The sequence below is a fragment of the Venturia canescens genome, chromosome 1 (assembly GCF_019457755.1).
Source record: "Venturia canescens isolate UGA chromosome 1, ASM1945775v1, whole genome shotgun sequence".
NCBI lineage: Eukaryota > Metazoa > Arthropoda > Insecta > Hymenoptera > Ichneumonidae > Venturia > Venturia canescens.
Genome location: NC_057421.1, coordinates 11,824,744 through 11,842,192, shown reverse-complemented (window position 1 = coordinate 11,842,192; position 17,449 = coordinate 11,824,744). Strand labels below are relative to the sequence as shown.

Genomic DNA, 17,449 nt, shown 5'->3' with positions numbered 1-17,449 from the left:
GGAGCAAAGGCACGGAAGGAATCGTCTCTGGTGACACGTATTTTGGACAGTTCCCGCGAAGCCCTTGCGAAGCGCGTTTGATAATTCGTATGAAAAGAGGAGGCTGCGAAAATGTCTTCTAGAAATTCAATGAAGCTTGAATATGAGAGTGGAAAAGAATCGGGGCATTGTCGTCAAGCCGTGGGAGAGTAATCAGGAAATATTGGAAAAAAATGAAATGTTTGTAATAAAATGGTAGAGATGGCAGGTGTCACCCTGTAACGTTACTTTCATTTCAACCAAAGTCCAAAGATCGATGAGGTCCGATTCCAAATGTTTGGGATTTCGCGTTAAAAAATTGTTCTGCAAACAATAGCGCTGCGATAGTTCCGCCATTTTATTTAGGCGAGGAGTTCCCTGAGTCGCTGAAAAGTCCCGAGGAGCCACGTGAGATGTAAAATTTCGAGCAAGCCTCCGGCTCAAACTCGCCCTTCAGTCGTTTCTCTTGCAAGTTCGTTGCTAACAAAACTAACAGTAAAAACTCCTGTAAAGCAGCCACTCGAAGCGTTTCGTGTCAAGTGTACGTGCCAAATCGTCGGATTCTCGTTCTCTCCTTTTCCTGACGAATTTCGCTTCCGAATAAAAATGCCAAACGCTTGCCCTAATTTTGGGGAGCTCCCTCGTCGCGCGATGGCACGCCATTCATCGTATGACAGAGCTTGGAATTTCGAGTTCAAAGTCAAAAATGACTTTTGGCTGCTGAATTTTTGCAGCTTCGCTACACGCTCATAGCAAGACCTTCCAATTTCTGTGATTGGGAAATTACATGACAGACAACTCGACTCCCAAAATCGGAAGCTACCGTTCGATTGCTCAGCTCCCATGACGTCCGCTCAACTCTCGCCAATACGCACGCAACGGAATGTTTGTCTTTTCTGTATATTCGTACGAATAAACGGGATTGTGCACACGAAGATATGGCGTTTGCGTATATAGGTCAAAAACCCTACGACAACGAGCCTCGAGCTCAAAGTGCTTCTGCTGACCATCGCAAACTGAATTTCCAATAATTGCGTTCCGCGTCACCTAAAATGATAATTAAATTCCTGGCTCGAGTGCCCATGCACCCGATCTCTCACTCGTGCTGCACCAGCAACAGCCCCTGCCACTCTGTATCGTGCTACTCTTTTACCAGCGACGCTTTTCATACTCTCTACAACCTGGTATACGTCTATATACGAACTTAAAACATTGTTAATATATGGGGTGGTCCAGGGTGCATCATCGCACTAATAAATTCATTGCCGAACGTAATTCCGTGTTGAAAAATCAAATTTTTCTTCATCGAGTCCTCTCGCCTGTTTAAGCGTCGATGGATCAAACGAGGACAGCGAATTTGGGGAGTCTGGAAAATTCGCTTGGGGAGGAACGATGGCAATCTTTGATTTTTCGAGTTTTCATCGGACAAACAAAGTGCCTGAGAATTCGCCTGAGAGAAGTGATTCGAGATTCAAAAATCCGAGCAAATACACTTTTCCTAATTTGGTCCTCGGCGGGATTCTCTCGACGCTTTTTTACTCATCGATTCAACAGTGTGCACGATTACGGTGTGAGGGGTTTCCAACTCCATTCGATCGACACGATTTCCAACTCGGATGAGACCAAAGTCAAGTAAACAAGAAAATATCACCTCGAAATCCACTTCGGAACTGGAAATCACGTTTTTTAACGTCGCTCCTGGGACACCCTGTGTAGGATTCTGTATACGTACATGGAACATGTCATATATACACATATTTACTCAGCCTGTGAATTGCAACAACGTTAATTCGATTGCGAATCCCTTTAGGCACGAATTTTATACGCAGAGTGTTCTTATAGTGCGTCCTATAATGATATTCAGCTTACTTTTGAACGTTGTTAATCGAGTTTATTTTCATTAGTCGTACACATCATCGGTCAAAGGTTCGATCGACTGAAAAATTCCCTGTATCGTCTCAAAATTATCTGAATAATTAGTTTTATAGATTAGAGAAATTGTCGTAGTGCGAGCGACTGAAAGTTCGTCGGAGGCTATTGGAAAATGGATTGGAATGATTTGCTATAGGAAATTTGGTAACTGACCGCATACGGCGCGTGTGATTTTTACAGTTTTCGATTATTTCATCGAAGGGACCCCGTGAAGTTTCGCTAATTTTGGCAAAATCAATGCAAATTCATTCAATTCCGGGCTACCCTCGCGGTATTATTTCACATGAATTGCATTTAATGAAGCTCGTAATTAAGGTTGCTAACGAGGATTCGAGGGACTTTGGTTCACTTCTAGTGCTGGGCGTATTCACGCGGTTTTGAATTCCATCATAAAAATACAGAGAATCATTGAAATCGATCGCTGTATCAAAGAAACAAAATATTATTAAAAAATCATGAATTGCTTCAATAACGTCGTAAAAATGATTGCCGAATGTTAATAAATCCCGATAATCCCAGAGTCCTGTCGACACCCTTGGACCGGTGGAGCAGGTTTTCCTTCTGCCGTTCCAAAGGAAACCCCCACGTGCACCTAGAAATATTGAATCAGGCTCCGAGGTGTATCGCGTTAAAAACGGAGAGGCTTCCACTCGAGAAACGCGAAGTGAGGCTCCTTCTCCGCATTACTTCCGAGGTAGTTGTTCGCATTACGGTGAAAATCTCTATTCCTGACTATCCGTGAACGAGGGGATTTCGCGACTGTTCAACCGAAGGAAAAGGATCGTACGCGGTCGACCGGACATTACCGGACTCGGGCAACGACGACGACGACGACGACGACGATCCCGACGACCGAGGCTCCATTCGAATTTCACGTGAAGCAAAATGAGACGATCTCCCGGAGAGAAAGACGGAGGGAGATAGAGCGAGAGAGAGCCGAAAAGGGGGCTGGGAAGATGGGGTAGCATAGGGTAAAATCTCCGCCCGGAAGCGGAGGGTGCGATATCGGTAGACGTATAGCCGACCCAACGGTTTATCGATTTCGAACCCAGCATCCCGTTTCGCTGCTTACTTCGACCACATATTCCATCCTTCCAAACTCCTTTTCGATATAGTTAAGCTGTTGAATAAATATTCACCACTATAAAATTCTTACAACTGAAATTATCCCTGGAAATAACAAAACTGAAAATTCCAGTCGATTGAAATTTTTAATGGCAATCGAATGTCCCCTTTTGGAGGGTTTTCACAAAAATTTGTTATCTACTGCAGGTATTCTTTCTTGGACAACGTTGGAAGGCATGGAATTTTCGATTTTTATTATGGTCTGTTTTATTTAAATGCCTCTAAAATATTTGTAGCGTTGGATTGGCCTGGAAGCCCAAATAATAAAATACGAATTTTCAATGATTTTTATAATTATCCACTTTTCAGCCTGAGATGAAAATTTTCACGAAAAAAGGTTCGAATATTATAATTTCCGGTGTAAAATACTGGAGTACATTTTCACGGATGAAAATAATAAAAGATGCTTTGAGTTAACAATAAAAAATGAGCACGATTCGAAAATTGAATGATTTCGTCGCAAGGAATTTAATTGTTAGCAAATCACATCGACCAACGTAGGGTTTAATCACGAAACGAATCAATTTCCAAACGCATATTCATCGACGCATGTTTACTCGAACATAATTCTTGCAGTTAATATCGCAGTTGAACAATTAATAGAATCGGAGTAATTGCGCTGGAAATTTCTGAGCGTTCGTTGGATCGAATTTCTAAATGAATTCCGCTATTGGGACGTTGAAAAAAAATGAAAAAAAAAAACGTCCACGAAGTAAGGGCCGATTTCCCACATGAAAAAGAGTCATCCGTAAACTCGAATTGATTTTAATGAGTGGGACGTTTAAACGGGGAGGTCGTTCTTATCGGAATTGTAGTAAAGTTGGAATTAGAGTCGAAACGAGTTTGGAAAAGGCGTTAATCGAGTTTTCCGAGTGTTTCACGGGCGAGATATAGTTCGGAATATCTCGAAAGGACTAGAGACGAGTCCTGTGACAAGCGGGACTCCCATTGTCTCAACGAACTTTCGACGTGATCACCTCCTGCTGTAATAATTACTTGTCAGCCAAGTACTCCCGGGGGTTAATTAAGGAGAAAATATATTTACAGAGCACTTTCCAACGAATCTCACTCCGCGCGAATTCGTAACAGTAGAAAATTCAAATGAGATTCAAAAGTTCGAGAAAACATCTGAACTTTGACGTCGAACTTGTCGGAAGAAATAAATTCGAATTAAGGATGATCGATCACCAGAATCCAAAATTCGGATCTGAAATTTTTATGCGATGTCGATGAATATTTTACGCGACGATTACCAAAATTTGGGCAAGATCGACCATCCAGTTATTTTGTAATTAAATTACAATGTTGAGCATTTCGAGGCACGACCGAATACACGTCGTTTATGGAAAGAGACCGACCGGAAGTGCCATGAACACGCTTTTTCTCGCCCATGATCCAAGATTATTCATTAAAAAACCTATTTTAGGATAAATGGGTCATCAACAATTACGCAAAAAATAGAAAAATCCTTCCCCACCAAGTTTTTAACAAAATATAATATTACAAAAAAGTATCTAATTCCAATTGAAAATCGGGTATTTTACGGCATGTAAAAAAATACATAAAAATTCAATTTTAAAAATCGTATTTTTTCATCTGTTTTTCAAATGTCTAAAACGCCATCCGCCATGTTGGATTCCAACGTTAGGACACTCCGATAGTAAACAATCTAGATTCTTATCGTGCGCTCTGCGTTATTTTGAAATTTTACAAGTTGTTATTATGCACGTTTGTGGACTTTTATCATTAATTTTATTAAAATCGCATTATGGAAAACGGTTTTGTGAAAGCAAAAAGTACAAATCTACCAATGACAAATGCGTTGATGGTGGCGATGAATCCACAATTTTTGTAGCATTTTTACACTTGTATCATTGCATTCGGGCACGAGACACCAATTATATACCATTATAACTCATTATTTTCACAAATTTAGTTACTTGGTCTTTCGCAATCGTATTATTTACTAACCGAGTGACGTCACAAACCGAAACAACACGGCGGCTAGCGTTTCTGCGCTAATAAATAAAAAATAGTTTTCAAAACAGTTTTCGGTCTTATAAAATTGAAATAAAAATTCTGCTGGTTTATTGCGATCTCAGGATTATTTTAAAACAGCTTTCAAAAAAAGGTGTAACACCCTATTCTGAGAACGACGAAGCAGTATTCCGAAATGTGGCAACAGCACAACTAACAGATGATCCCGCCAGCGGTCATAACCTAGCTTTACTACAAACACCAATACAGGATATTACAATCGCAACGTTGCCAAGTCTGTTTTGTTTAAAATTCTTATATGGAGAAAACTGTAGAATCGTTGACGATATTCAATCTAATATGGAGAATACTGCAGAGTCGTTGACGAGGTAATTTTTTCAGTCGAATTACTGTGCTATGAAATACTTATGTACCGGTAATTATGCTTCTTAAAATCGACAACAGGAATATTCAACACCGTTAAACGTAAAGCAGAACAGCTATGAGTAAAATAATTTTGGGTTCTTTTTTGACTCCGAAGTCATGATCGATCATCCTCAAAGTCTTTTTTTAAATTCACGTCGAACTGGCAAATATTTGATTCAGTTCGCGTTCAATTGATAAGCAATTTTTTAAAAGGTTGTAAATTCATTGAAAAATGTGTATTGTCTAATTTCCGTTATTCGTCATCGTCCACCAGCAACAATGAATCATCATTTTTATAGGACTGTACAATCACGTAATTGTAAACGGAAATTCAAAGTGATTGAAAATCGTGAAATGCTGTTTTTTTTTGCTTCACGTGAAATTAGGAATTTCGTACCATGAGTATCGGCTCGGAAAGATCGAGTACTGAACGCTGGAGTAGGAACGAGTGATGAGAAATGCATACGCGCGTTTACAAGACACGATGAAAAAGGTGTATTCAGTTGCAGAAGAAAAAAATACGATCCTTCGAATGCTCCGAATCGACGAATGACAATATTTATTTCAAAGCACGTTAAGTTTTGCCGCGCCGGTGCGAGTACGCGCGTTTGACTTCGTCAGTAGCCGGAAAAGCAGTTGTCTCGTTCTCGAGCCAATGGGAATTCATTTGGGTTGTGAGGAATCCTCCAACCGGCGCTCTTGTCTCTGTACGGTGGCGTCGTCTCGCGTCGGCGTACACTCAACACGCGCTCAATCCCTCCGATGAGAAGCACGAGAAGAAGAGGGGCGCAGAGGGAGGAGGGGGAAGAAAGCCGGTTAACAGCGCCGCGCTTCGCCACAACCGGGAGACCTTTCACCGGAGAGACGGGAGAGTTTTGTGTGTGCGTCTCTTGGCGTTCGTAACGGCGGTGTTGCGCGTTTTTCTCTCTCTTACTCCTCAGTATAGTCCGCAACGAACACGTACGTGTATCGCAGGTTTCCTTTTTTCCCCCTATCTATCTGTCTCTCTTTCAGTTTTCTCATCTCACCACCGTGTTACGACGTACGTTAGCCCCGTAGTGAACAACAGTGAGCGGAGAGTTCGCAAGAGTGTCGCGATTACATTTTCGTTTTTCATCCCGTTTTGTAGAACGAATGAACATTGAAAAAATATACATTCACCGAACAGGACTAACGCGACGAAAAGTATTCTACGTACGTGTGTAATAATAAATTATTAAAGTATATATATATATATATATATATATACCTCTCGATCTGCACAACACGTTTTATTTGGTGGATTTTGCCTTGTTCCGCGTAGCGGAGTTGTAACGGCGAGTATACGCCAAGTTTTCTCAACACACCGGCTATTTGTGTGTATTTTGCTCGGGTGTGTGTGGACAAGTGCCGATGAAGCGAGACGCCCAGCTTCGCGAATGATAAGACAGCAAGTGTGCAATTTAGGTAAAGAAAAAAAGGAAGAAAAAAAGTAATTTTGAGTAGTGCGTTTTATGACGAAACTAAAAATGATGTAGCGATTGTCAGCCGTGGAAATGGAAGTCTTTTTTTTCGTTCTAATTTTTCAAACGTTCATTGTTTAAATAAGAGGATAAAATGGTGACAAAACCACGCCCGTGTTAAACGACGCGATCGTTTAATAATCGTCCGCCGCTATCGAAGCAAATTCTCTATCGTCGTTGTGTGCACTCGTTTGACTTTTTTCCTTTCTTTCTCTCTTGTCTATTACGTCAAGTTCGGTGATCCAAAAAGATCCATGGAGCATTCATATGGACGAACATAACCAAAGTTTTCAAACCGGCGCGAAAGAACGCGTCCGTTGGTAGTGAAAAACAAAAATGAACCAAATTCTGAGTCCCCCGTGCTAGTGAGTCGCGGCGTTCGCACGCTTTCCGGCGCGCCATATCTGCCCGAACGGAGTAATCGCCATTTCCCGTGCAAAAATATTTCATGCCGCAGCGCGAAATAAATTTACGATTCTGTAACGATTACTTGTACACTCAATTTTCCAAGGCGAGCAAGAATTTTCGTCCGTTAAAGTCAGCCTTTCATTCTTTTCAATTATTTCACAGTCGAAAAAAGAAGTAACGTCCACATATTTGCGTAGCTCCAATATCTCGTGGCGAATTAATATATTCGGACGACTCTCATCGCGAATCGACGAATGAAAACTCGCTTGCAATTTTTCATTTTTGACGTTATCATTGTTTGGTTCTCAGGTGCTACATATCGCCTCGTTTTTTTTTTTGCTTCAAAGCAATAATTTCTTTGTTAACCGACGAATGCTTGACTGTCAGACAAAATAAGCTTGAATTCTCTCGAGACGGATGTTTTAGTTCGCTACCGTTTTCGATCAAATACGAAGAATTCTTCAATCGACTTTCCATTTTCTTTTCATTTTGAATTATTCCTATTCTTTTTGTCATGCTCGTAAATACGTTTACGTCCCCTTTCAACGAAGCAACGACGTTACGATGACTCCATATCGAGGTGCTTGCTTCCGAAGATTTAGTAGCAACTACTTTTGTGTCGCTTTTTGGGATTCAAATTGATCGGGTTCCATGTGATTTTTCATGATCGATCCCCATGATCGAGAACAACGCTCTATTTTTTTCTCGCCACGTTTTCCGAACCTCCGGAACAAAGTTTTTATTTCGCAGCGTATCGAAGGGCCCCTCGAATTTCGGTTATACTTTTAAAAGCCGCAAGAGCGGATTCTAACCTCTCGCGCATTGGATTCGTCGTTGGACGTCGCGAGGAGACAAAACTTTGCCGCCAATGTTCCTCCCCTGATCGTATACATGCGGGAATAATGGTGGCGAGAAAGAGAGACGAAAGGGAACTGCGTTCGGGGACGGTTCACACATGTGTTGTGAAGCAAACTCTGCTTTTATCTACCTCGTCCGCATTGTTATCGCACGATAAACAATTCTTACCAGCCCCTTCGCTTCTCTGTATTCTCTCTTTCTTCGTCCAACCACTTATTCCACGACCGAATAATAACAACAATAATGCTGATATTCATGTTTATATTAATTGTCTCGGATAACATTCGACATCGTAAGAGGAACGACGAAATTTTTTATTCGTTCAGAGCTGATCCGAGCGACGGGAAATCGAAAACGGTCGTGACTTCAATTAATTTTACTGATTAATTCGAACTCTTCGGCGCTCGGCGCTGCCTAACTTTTTCTCATGCTTCCATTGAAACGCAATTATTCGATTCTAATGTTATGGACATTTGCAATCATTCATTTTATTCCGCTCTGAGTAAATTCATCCTTTCGCAAAAGGCGAATGTGTCTTTTATCGATGACAATTTTTCATTTCGATTTATTAAGCGGCTGCCAACGGCCGCACACTTTTCCCACGTTTCTATTTATCGAATTAAACAATTGAATCTTTGCCGAGTAGAGAATCTCCGGTCGCGCGATAAACGTTTAAAGTGCGAGTTACGCGACCGCGATTCGCCGAGTCGGATGATCAAATGTTCGATTAAATTCGACAGAATTCGTAAAACTCTTCGTAAAACTTTTATCCAAAAAGCCTCAGTTCCAAAGTGCCATTTTGTTACCGACCGTCGGTATTTTTCCGAATATTCTCAACGGAATTTCGTTTTTTTCACATTTTTTCTACAAAGTGTTGAAACTTTCAAAAAATTAAAAAAAAAAACTGAGTGCACCAAATTCGAAACCGAGTTTCAACGAAATTTCGTTTCATTTAAAAAACTTTGTTGTACTCGAGAAGCTAAAATTTTACGACGCTCAATTCCGCAGCGTTGGAGGCCAACGTAACGAACGAAAAAAGCATTTTTAATTCCCCAATTTTTTATTTCACAAAGTATCGATGCACATCGAAAAACTAAGAATTGCAAATTCGACAGAAATTAGATAATTACTGTAATTATTGGTGGGTTTTTTACATCATTTCGTTGGACTCCAACGTTGCAAACTTGCGAGCGTCATAAAATTTTCTTTTTATCCGGATCCTGCGTGGGAGTTTCAACGTCGAGGATTCAACTCGTCCTGGCACTCTCATTTCCTTATTTATTTTTAATTACCAAATTTCGTTTTCATCTCTCAGTCTCTCCTCGTGTGCATTTAAACTGAGCGCACATCGTCGTTTTCTTATTCCGTGTGCATTCGGGAAGAGTGCTGCTGGGAAACAAATATTTATTCAGCCTTGAAAGACAAAAGAGACGAGCAGCGAGCGAGACAATTTTATGTCGGATTTTTTCTTCCTTCTCTCTCTTCCACTTTTTTCCCCGTCGTTTCCCCGAGCTCGGAGTCCATATCTTTTCACGTTCTTATCTCCCTTGTTCCCGAACGTGTTAAATATTTCTGCTCTACGCTTTTGAAACCCGGAACGGTGCTCCGCACGATCTAACGAGACCGAAACCTTTTCTGCACAATCGGCCTCTCTTTTAGCTTCAAATGCTCGCTCTCTTTTCGCTCCGAATGGTCACTCTCACAGCTGGGCATCAGCACACACAAACCGTTTTGCTAGTGCAATTTTGCGGCTGCTCTCAAAGTTCCCGGTTCAAAGATTCCCCGTTCTACTGTTTAGTTTACTCGTTTCCAAACTCGAACTCACGAAGGTGCACACTGTCGGCAACTTTGCCCAGAAAAAAATGCTCCCGAATGAATTTATTTTCATTTAATCGAAGCTAAATTGAATTTTTTCATCGAAATATCGTAAAACCAACGATTTCGTTTCTTTCCCCTTCTTGCATTCTTCGAATTTCAAATGAAATAGAATTTCGTTCGAAAATAAAAGAAAAAATAGAAAAACCATGAAAAGAAGTTGCAAACTGTTTTTTCTGATGACTCGTCATTCAGTTGTTTTTGTGGATTTAAACAAAGAGGTAAATTAAAGTTCGTAAAAGAAGGTAGAGAAAATACATTATTTCCTTGTATACGAAAAAAAATGCTGAAAATTATAATTTGCAAATTGCTTCCTCTATGCTATATTTTTCATTTTGGCTTCCTCATAGAGTAAGCTTTGAGCATCGTGCATCTTGACCATCTTGAGGAAGCAATTTGCAGCATTTTTTTTGTATACAAGGAAATAATGTATTTTCTCTACCTTCTTTTACGAACATTAATTTATCTCTTTGTTTAAATCCACAAAAAACAACTGAATGACGAGCCATAAAAAAAAAACAGTTTGCAACTTTCAATTTTCATCGTTTTTCTATTTACATTGAAATTAAATAATTCCGACAACTTTGCTGGAAAGTATAGAGGAAGTACAGACTTGTAAAAAATATCTTACAAAATTTCCAAAAATTTAAGCGGTTAGACGATTTTTTGAAAAACTCATATTTTCGTAAAATTCAAAATGTCATAAAATTTAAACCGCTCAACCGATATTCCCCAAATTCAATACCAACCTTCCTATTATGGTAATCCATTTATAAAAAAAAAAAAATTATTAATAAATCTCTAAATTTTCGAAAGTTAGAGCGTCGACACCATTTTTATGAAAATTTCAAAACATCGTCATATTCGTATTTTTTTTCAAATTCTGATAAAATTATCAGAGAATGAAGAGCTTGTATAGATTGTGCATCTGTGCAAAGCGGTAAACCGTTTTCGAGTTATAAACGTTTGAATTTTGCAGCGCCATAACATACACACACACACACGCACACGCACGTACACACACACACATCCGGACATTTTTTCTAGATATGATTTTTCGATGTTTTGGAACATATTGAGCACATTGACATTGAAAACTGGAAAAATAAATGTTTCATCGTCACAAAGCTTCCTCTATGAGGAAGCAAAAAATAGGATTTTTCAAGATTTTAAGGCCCCGGTCGATAAATCCAGGGAAAAACGTTCGAAAAAGATTTCGGGCGAAGAAAGGGAAACATCCTTATTTCGCAACATTGAGAAGAGTCTTCCTCATTTCCGGAACATCGTTTTATCTCAATGAACGTCCCAGCCACATTTCTCCCGAGGCGATAAAATGGCGTGAGAAGTCATCCCTTCGTTCTCGTCGCATGGTATTTTCTCCCGAGCCATGAAAGCGCGATTCGCACCGAGTCACTTTTCCACGCCGACGTTTCCGTCTCTGTCTTTATTTTCGACTTTTGTATAACTTTTTTAGAGCTTCTCGGACCTTCTTACAGGGTTTCTTTTCACGTGTCATCTCTCGGGATCCGACATCGCTCGGGAGTTCTTTCGTCTCGTGGAGAAAATTCCGTGAGGCAAAGACCGACAGAAACGTCGATCGAACAACGTGGACAATGCTAAGCGCGAATGAAGAGCGAGAGAGTGAGACAGGGGAGAGTAAAAATGAGAGAAAATCACGTGTGTCGAGTCGACTCGCGAGTGATCTCGTTTTCCACGTTGAAAAACGTCAAACTTCTCACAGTCGCTTGTTTTCTGCGAACGCTTTCTCGCGTACTCGCGAGATCGCTGTGTAAAAAAAGGAAAAATTCAACGGAGCACGATGCGACGGTTTTTTTCCTCCCGTTCTCTTCTCTTTTTTTCAATTCCTCTGACCGTCTCGTCTCCCGGCAGCTCGCGCAGTGAGAAACCGCGAGAACTCGTCCTCCCCTCTATTCTCGTCGCCTCCTTCCTCGCGAATTGATTTTTCTTGTTTCTTCGCCCTTTTCTCGCCATCGTCGCACCTTCTTTCCCATTTTCCCTAGCCATTTTCCTCTCTCTCTCTCTCTCTCGCGTACCCTCGCTCTCCGTCGACTTGTCCGAGCCTCGTGTTCTACATGGAGAATTTGCGTCGTTCAAGCCCCGAGTGTCCAAAGTCCTGTCACATTCCCCTTCGGAACTCGTTGCTTCAACGGACACGCGGCTCTTCCCTCTTTCCTCCCTTCGGCCACTGCAGTCAATTCGTAATTAGCCCTGCGAGCTCGAGGCTCAGAAATTCTGGAATCGAACGGTCGCCTTTCCGTCGCCGAAATTGAGAGTTTTCTTAAAACTCTCAATTTCTTTTGCTAAATCTAATCCGACGTTCGGAGCGGAGAGCAATAAAATGTTTGCTCATTTTCAGTGAAATGTCAAAGACCGAAACGCGATTAAAGGCGCGCACACCGAACTTTGCGCAATTCGATCGATATGCACAAATGGGCGTGGGATTGGAAAACACGGGTCGAGACAACCGTACGAAAATCTCGCGCGAAGTAACAGTTCACCTTTTCCTTTCGTTTGCTCTCCGTCTCGCTCCCTCGCCCAGACTCGAGGCACAGTTGAGCTGTTACAGAACTCCGAGTCTCGATTGCACGCATTCGTTGCGATATTGCGTCAGTAAATGATCGACTTTTACAATACGCGAAATCTCGACTCGTTCGTGTTTCAGTTAATTAATCCTTCGCATTCGCGTTTTGTCAATTTTCAACGCCGCAAATTGAGTGTCGTTTACGTTTTTAAATTGTCTAGGAAAATTGATTTTTGAAAAAGCATTTCTCGAGCGCGCACCGACCGATGAATCGATGGAGTATCCCACCTTGGGAATGCTCGAGCTCGAAGCGTGTCAAAAAACATGATTTCAGGCGATATCGAACAATCGTCGATCAAAATAAGTTCCCTTTTTCTCAACGATGGTTCTGAGAAAAGACAAAATATTTTTTATTCGAACCGCGCTAATACGAGCTGGAACGACTGAAAATTCATCGGGAATGAAAAAAATCGTGCATTCGATGCTTCCAGATGAAAGTGAAAATTTTTTCTTCGCCTAGCACGATTGAATGCGTGAACTAATTTGATTTTTTTTTCCATATTGCAGTGCGAAGACCGAGCCTACCTGGGAGCGTTTAAGAAGCACGTCCCCCGAGACCCCCCCAGCCAAAATCACACGCCTAACCTCTCCCCTGTCCTCCTTGTCCTCTTCCGTTCCCTTGTCCCCCGTTAAAACCGCAAGGACATCATCGTCGCGGATAAACCTCGCCAACAATCACTCTCGCGATATCACAAACGGTTCAACGAGTTCGATCAACATGGACGGAATGGACAACAAACCAGCCTTGAACGACGATCCGTCGGTCACCCTCACCATTCGCCTCATTATGCAGGGAAAGGTAATGACGAAGAGCGAGCTTTTTCAGACTCTAGATGCCCGAAAATGTGACCGCAAGACTGGGGCCGATGCGCGTTTCCTCCAATTTTATTCTCTTCGCGAATTTCGAGGGTAGAATCACAGCAAAAGCAGGACGCCGAAGTTTGCAAGGCTCGAGTCCAATGGAACGAAGGAAAAAAGCGTTTGTAATTGTGCTATTTTTTGTTTCACGAGTCCACCGGGGTAGACTGAAAATCTACGAGTTGCAAATTCGGCGGGTAACAGAATTGATGAATTACTGGAACCGTTGGAGTTTTTTCAGATCATTTCGCTGGACTCGAACGTTGGAAACTTCGGTGTCACGCGAAAGCGAAGAAACCTTGCGCAGTTATTGGCGCGAGGGAAAATACTCTCGTTCTAAAATTGTGTGCATTTGGTATAAAGAAAAACTTTGAGAATACGAATTTGAAAGCGTGAGAAAATGACGCTTTTTTCTATCGAGCAAAAGGAAAGCCTCCTCCATAAACGACGTTTTACATACTCCGATTCGTCCCTCTCAAGCTTTTCGTTTTTCTCGTTCTCTCTCTCCTCTCTCCCTCTCCGATCTTTTAGATCTCATCTTGTCAAAGGCGGCAAGGAAAACTTTGTTAATGAAGTCTGAAGCTGGAAGGAGGAAGAGTACGAGAGATCAGCAAAAATAGAGCTGTACCGGCGTGAAATACGCGAGAATTTTTCAATATTATTAACTCTTCCTCTCATTTCTCGATCAAAGAACCGTATAAATTTAGCGGATCGAGGCCAAACGAAATTTTCCGGTTTACCTGTACGATTCCGAATAGCTCGCCTTGGCATTCGCCTTCGAGTCTCAAGGATTTTTTAACCTCGATATTTACATCGCTCTGCACGAGCACGTAAATATATAAATATTTGAAAAATTTATGTACATTCGAGTTTTAAAGTTTTTTCGGATACAAAGGACACCGACGTTTCGCGCGGTTCTTATTTTCATATTAATGTCTCGTCTACGGACTCTTTAGCCATTATCGATACTTTATTATTATTTTAGCCTTCGTCGTTTTCCACTTGCGAAGCTCTCTTTTGCGGGTTTAGCAGATCCAGGAATCGCACAAGTTCTTCCATCGAGCCCGGTCGAAGGTGCAATTTACAGAAATTATAAAAGAGGGGGAAAAATGAATGGCTGAAACACCTTCGAGATTCTCTTCCTGGTTTATCATTCCCGGTGGTAAATCCACCTTGAAAATAAACGTTTCGAAGCTCCCTCTTTCGCTCTTTCTTCCTTATTCTTTCGAGTGAATCAGGCTCTGCTCGCAGCACGGGCTTCCTCACTTGGCACGGTTCGAGCGGGCGTTTCGCGAGGTGATTTTATTATTGACTCGGGTCATGGATGCTGCTAAGCAGTCTTCGTGCGACTCAACTGTCATCGTCATTGCACCGTTTACGTGCGTACGTTGTCCCTTTTGTGTATGCATTTTTATAACAACAAAGCCTGCGATGCGCGTAACCGGGGAAAAATAAAGACGCTGAGTTTGCAACGTTCGAGTCCAACGAAATGAAGGAAAAAAACATTCGCGATTGACCAATTATTTATTTTCGATTTTTTTATTTCACGAATTGCGAATTCGGGGGGAAACGAAATTGGGGAATGCGAGCTTATTGGGAGAAAACGCGTTTAACGAATTTTCCGGGCCACTCGCGGAACTCGGGAGGCTGCAAACTTTGTCCGGGTTTTTCAGAAGCACCCAAAACATTTGTCTCGTCACTGTAATTGATGGAGAATTTTGAAAGATCGACTCAAATTTTGAGAGTGAATTTGCACTTTCGTTTCTGAGTTTCATCAATTTTGAGGACCATTTCCGTCCCTATTTTTGCACTCGTTTACAGCATTTCCCATAGGAGATCCGTCGAGTTACAAATTTGTCTCGTGCTTGGAAAAAAAATTGACAAACGCCCAAAAATCATTCCGAAATCCTCATAAAACTACGATAGGAATGACAGGAGATGAAAAGCTTCCGTGCAGAGTACGTCGCACGGAATAATTTGAAGTATCTATTGCTCGAGTAAAAAAACGATTTATCACCGTCATGGGAGTTAAAATTCCGAAAACTCCGTCGTCATCGATCGACGCGAAGCTTGCCGTGACCTCACGCTTTTCCTCGGGATCTCAAATACGGAAGCACCCAAACGACAATTAACGCGAAGCTCTAACTTTTGTGTAAACTAAAAAAACTCCAAATAGCTCCAATTTCATGTATTCTGCAGTGCGAGAAAGTAATTTGGATAAAGTAAGGAGGGAGGTAGAGTCATTGATTTTTCAAAGAACGGAAGTGCAGCGGTACAGAACAGGCGGATGAATAAATAGAGAGAAAGAAAGAGTTTGGAAGAGTGAGAAAATATCATCCGGTGTTGTAACAATGCGATACTCGTATACGAGCTTTGCTCTTGTATTACAGTGACAGAAGTAGCGGAGTCTACCCCGCCGTTGGCGAGGAAACAAGCAGCCTTCTACCGACATTCTCCTCTTTTTCCTTGCCTCTTTTCACTTCGCTCTCTCCCCCCTCTTTTTGACTTAGTCTCTCAGCTTCTCTTGCATCATCGATTTCTTCCTCATTTTTTTGCCTCCCGCCGTTACCAACTCCATTTACGAGCAACCCGTCTCTCTCTCTCTCTTTCTATCCACATGTATACAATTCTCTTGCTCCGTTATCCATTTCAACCCCATCTTCCGTCTCCCGCATCTCTTATATATGAATTACTAACACGAAGGCTTCATCCCCCCCCGCGGTCTTTCCCCCATTCTCGTCTCGTGTCTCGTGTCTACCCTCTCGCGTATTCCGCGACACGTTTGACGACGTCTATCCTCTGTCCACAAACTCGCGACTAAAAGCACGTTTGTGTGAATTTCCATCCTTCGCTGGATGCATTCTAAGCCTCGCTTCGTCCCCCTCTTTTCTCTCTCTCTCTCTCTCTCGCTTTCTGTTGACCGCGTTCAGAGGACGACGCAACGTTACATCTCGTGTATGGGACTTTTAGTGCCAATTCGACGAGTCATTTTTCATATTTCTAAATGCGTTTTTTTTTTCAATTTTTTTCTATGCTTCGATGTTTTATGCAAGTTTTCTAATTTTGGGGAGAAAATGGTTCATTCGAAGTTCCGAATGGCTCGCTCCCCAACGAAACGAAGGAAAAAAAACATCCGTGATTGACCAATTTTTTATTTCACGAATCATCGGTGTAGAGTGAAAAACTACGAATTGCAAATTCGCCGGAAATTAGAAAATTGCTGGAATTATTGGAGGTTTTTTTGCATCATTTCGTCGCAAACTTCGGCCTCATGAAAAATGGGCCTAAGCCAGATTCGATCGGACACGCTACGACAAAACTAAATTTCAAAGCTGTTCACATATACGACGAGAAACGAATCCATGTTCCATCGGAAAATACGTTTCGTTCCGTACTCTTGTTAAATAATTCAATTGAAGTTGTGCAAATTCGTTGAATAATGGTAATAAATATTGGGAATGCGCTGAAATTAGGAGGAAATCCCTGATGGACTGGCGTCCACAGGAAGCTTCGCACCTCCATGCACTTTTCTTGCTTCTTATCGACCCTCCGGGCTCACCGGTACACACGTGAATGAATATGGTACGTGTCAATGTCCATGCTTGGCTCACTCGTGCATAATACAAGTGCGCTGTAACGTCCGCGTATGTATTGGCACGTGCGAGCGAAACGGGCCGAAAGGCTGAAGTTTGCAGTGTCGAGAAATGGGCATTTAGGGCTTTATGCTTCTCAATATTGGTCGGTGTCGGCCACTAGACGATTTCACCACGTCCACCCACGTGTGTCCTCATCTTGGTCTCCCTCCTCGTGTACTCTTTCAATGCTCACTCAGTGAAGAACTTTCCATCGGCGTGTGAGCGCACGAGTG

The 17,449-nt window shown here is 41.8% G+C and overlaps 1 protein-coding gene across 8 annotated transcripts in view; it reads left to right on the top strand.

Moving 5' to 3' along the window:
- mub (poly(rC)-binding protein mub) overlaps positions 1–17,449 on the top strand; it is a 140,103-nt gene that overhangs the window by 80,890 nt on the left and 41,764 nt on the right. For 2 of the 8 annotated variants that reach the window (XM_043431921.1, XM_043431913.1), the window contains exons 1-2: positions 6,311–6,924; positions 13,231–13,522. In XM_043431921.1, the coding sequence (XP_043287856.1) occupies positions 13,442–13,522 (81 nt within the window). In that variant the 5' untranslated portion in view covers positions 6,311–6,924; positions 13,231–13,441. Of the gene's footprint in view, positions 1–6,308; positions 6,925–13,230; positions 13,523–17,449 lie in introns of those variants that run through there. The other 6 variants (XM_043431899.1, XM_043431904.1, XM_043431864.1 and 3 more) reach the window with 5 other exon arrangements.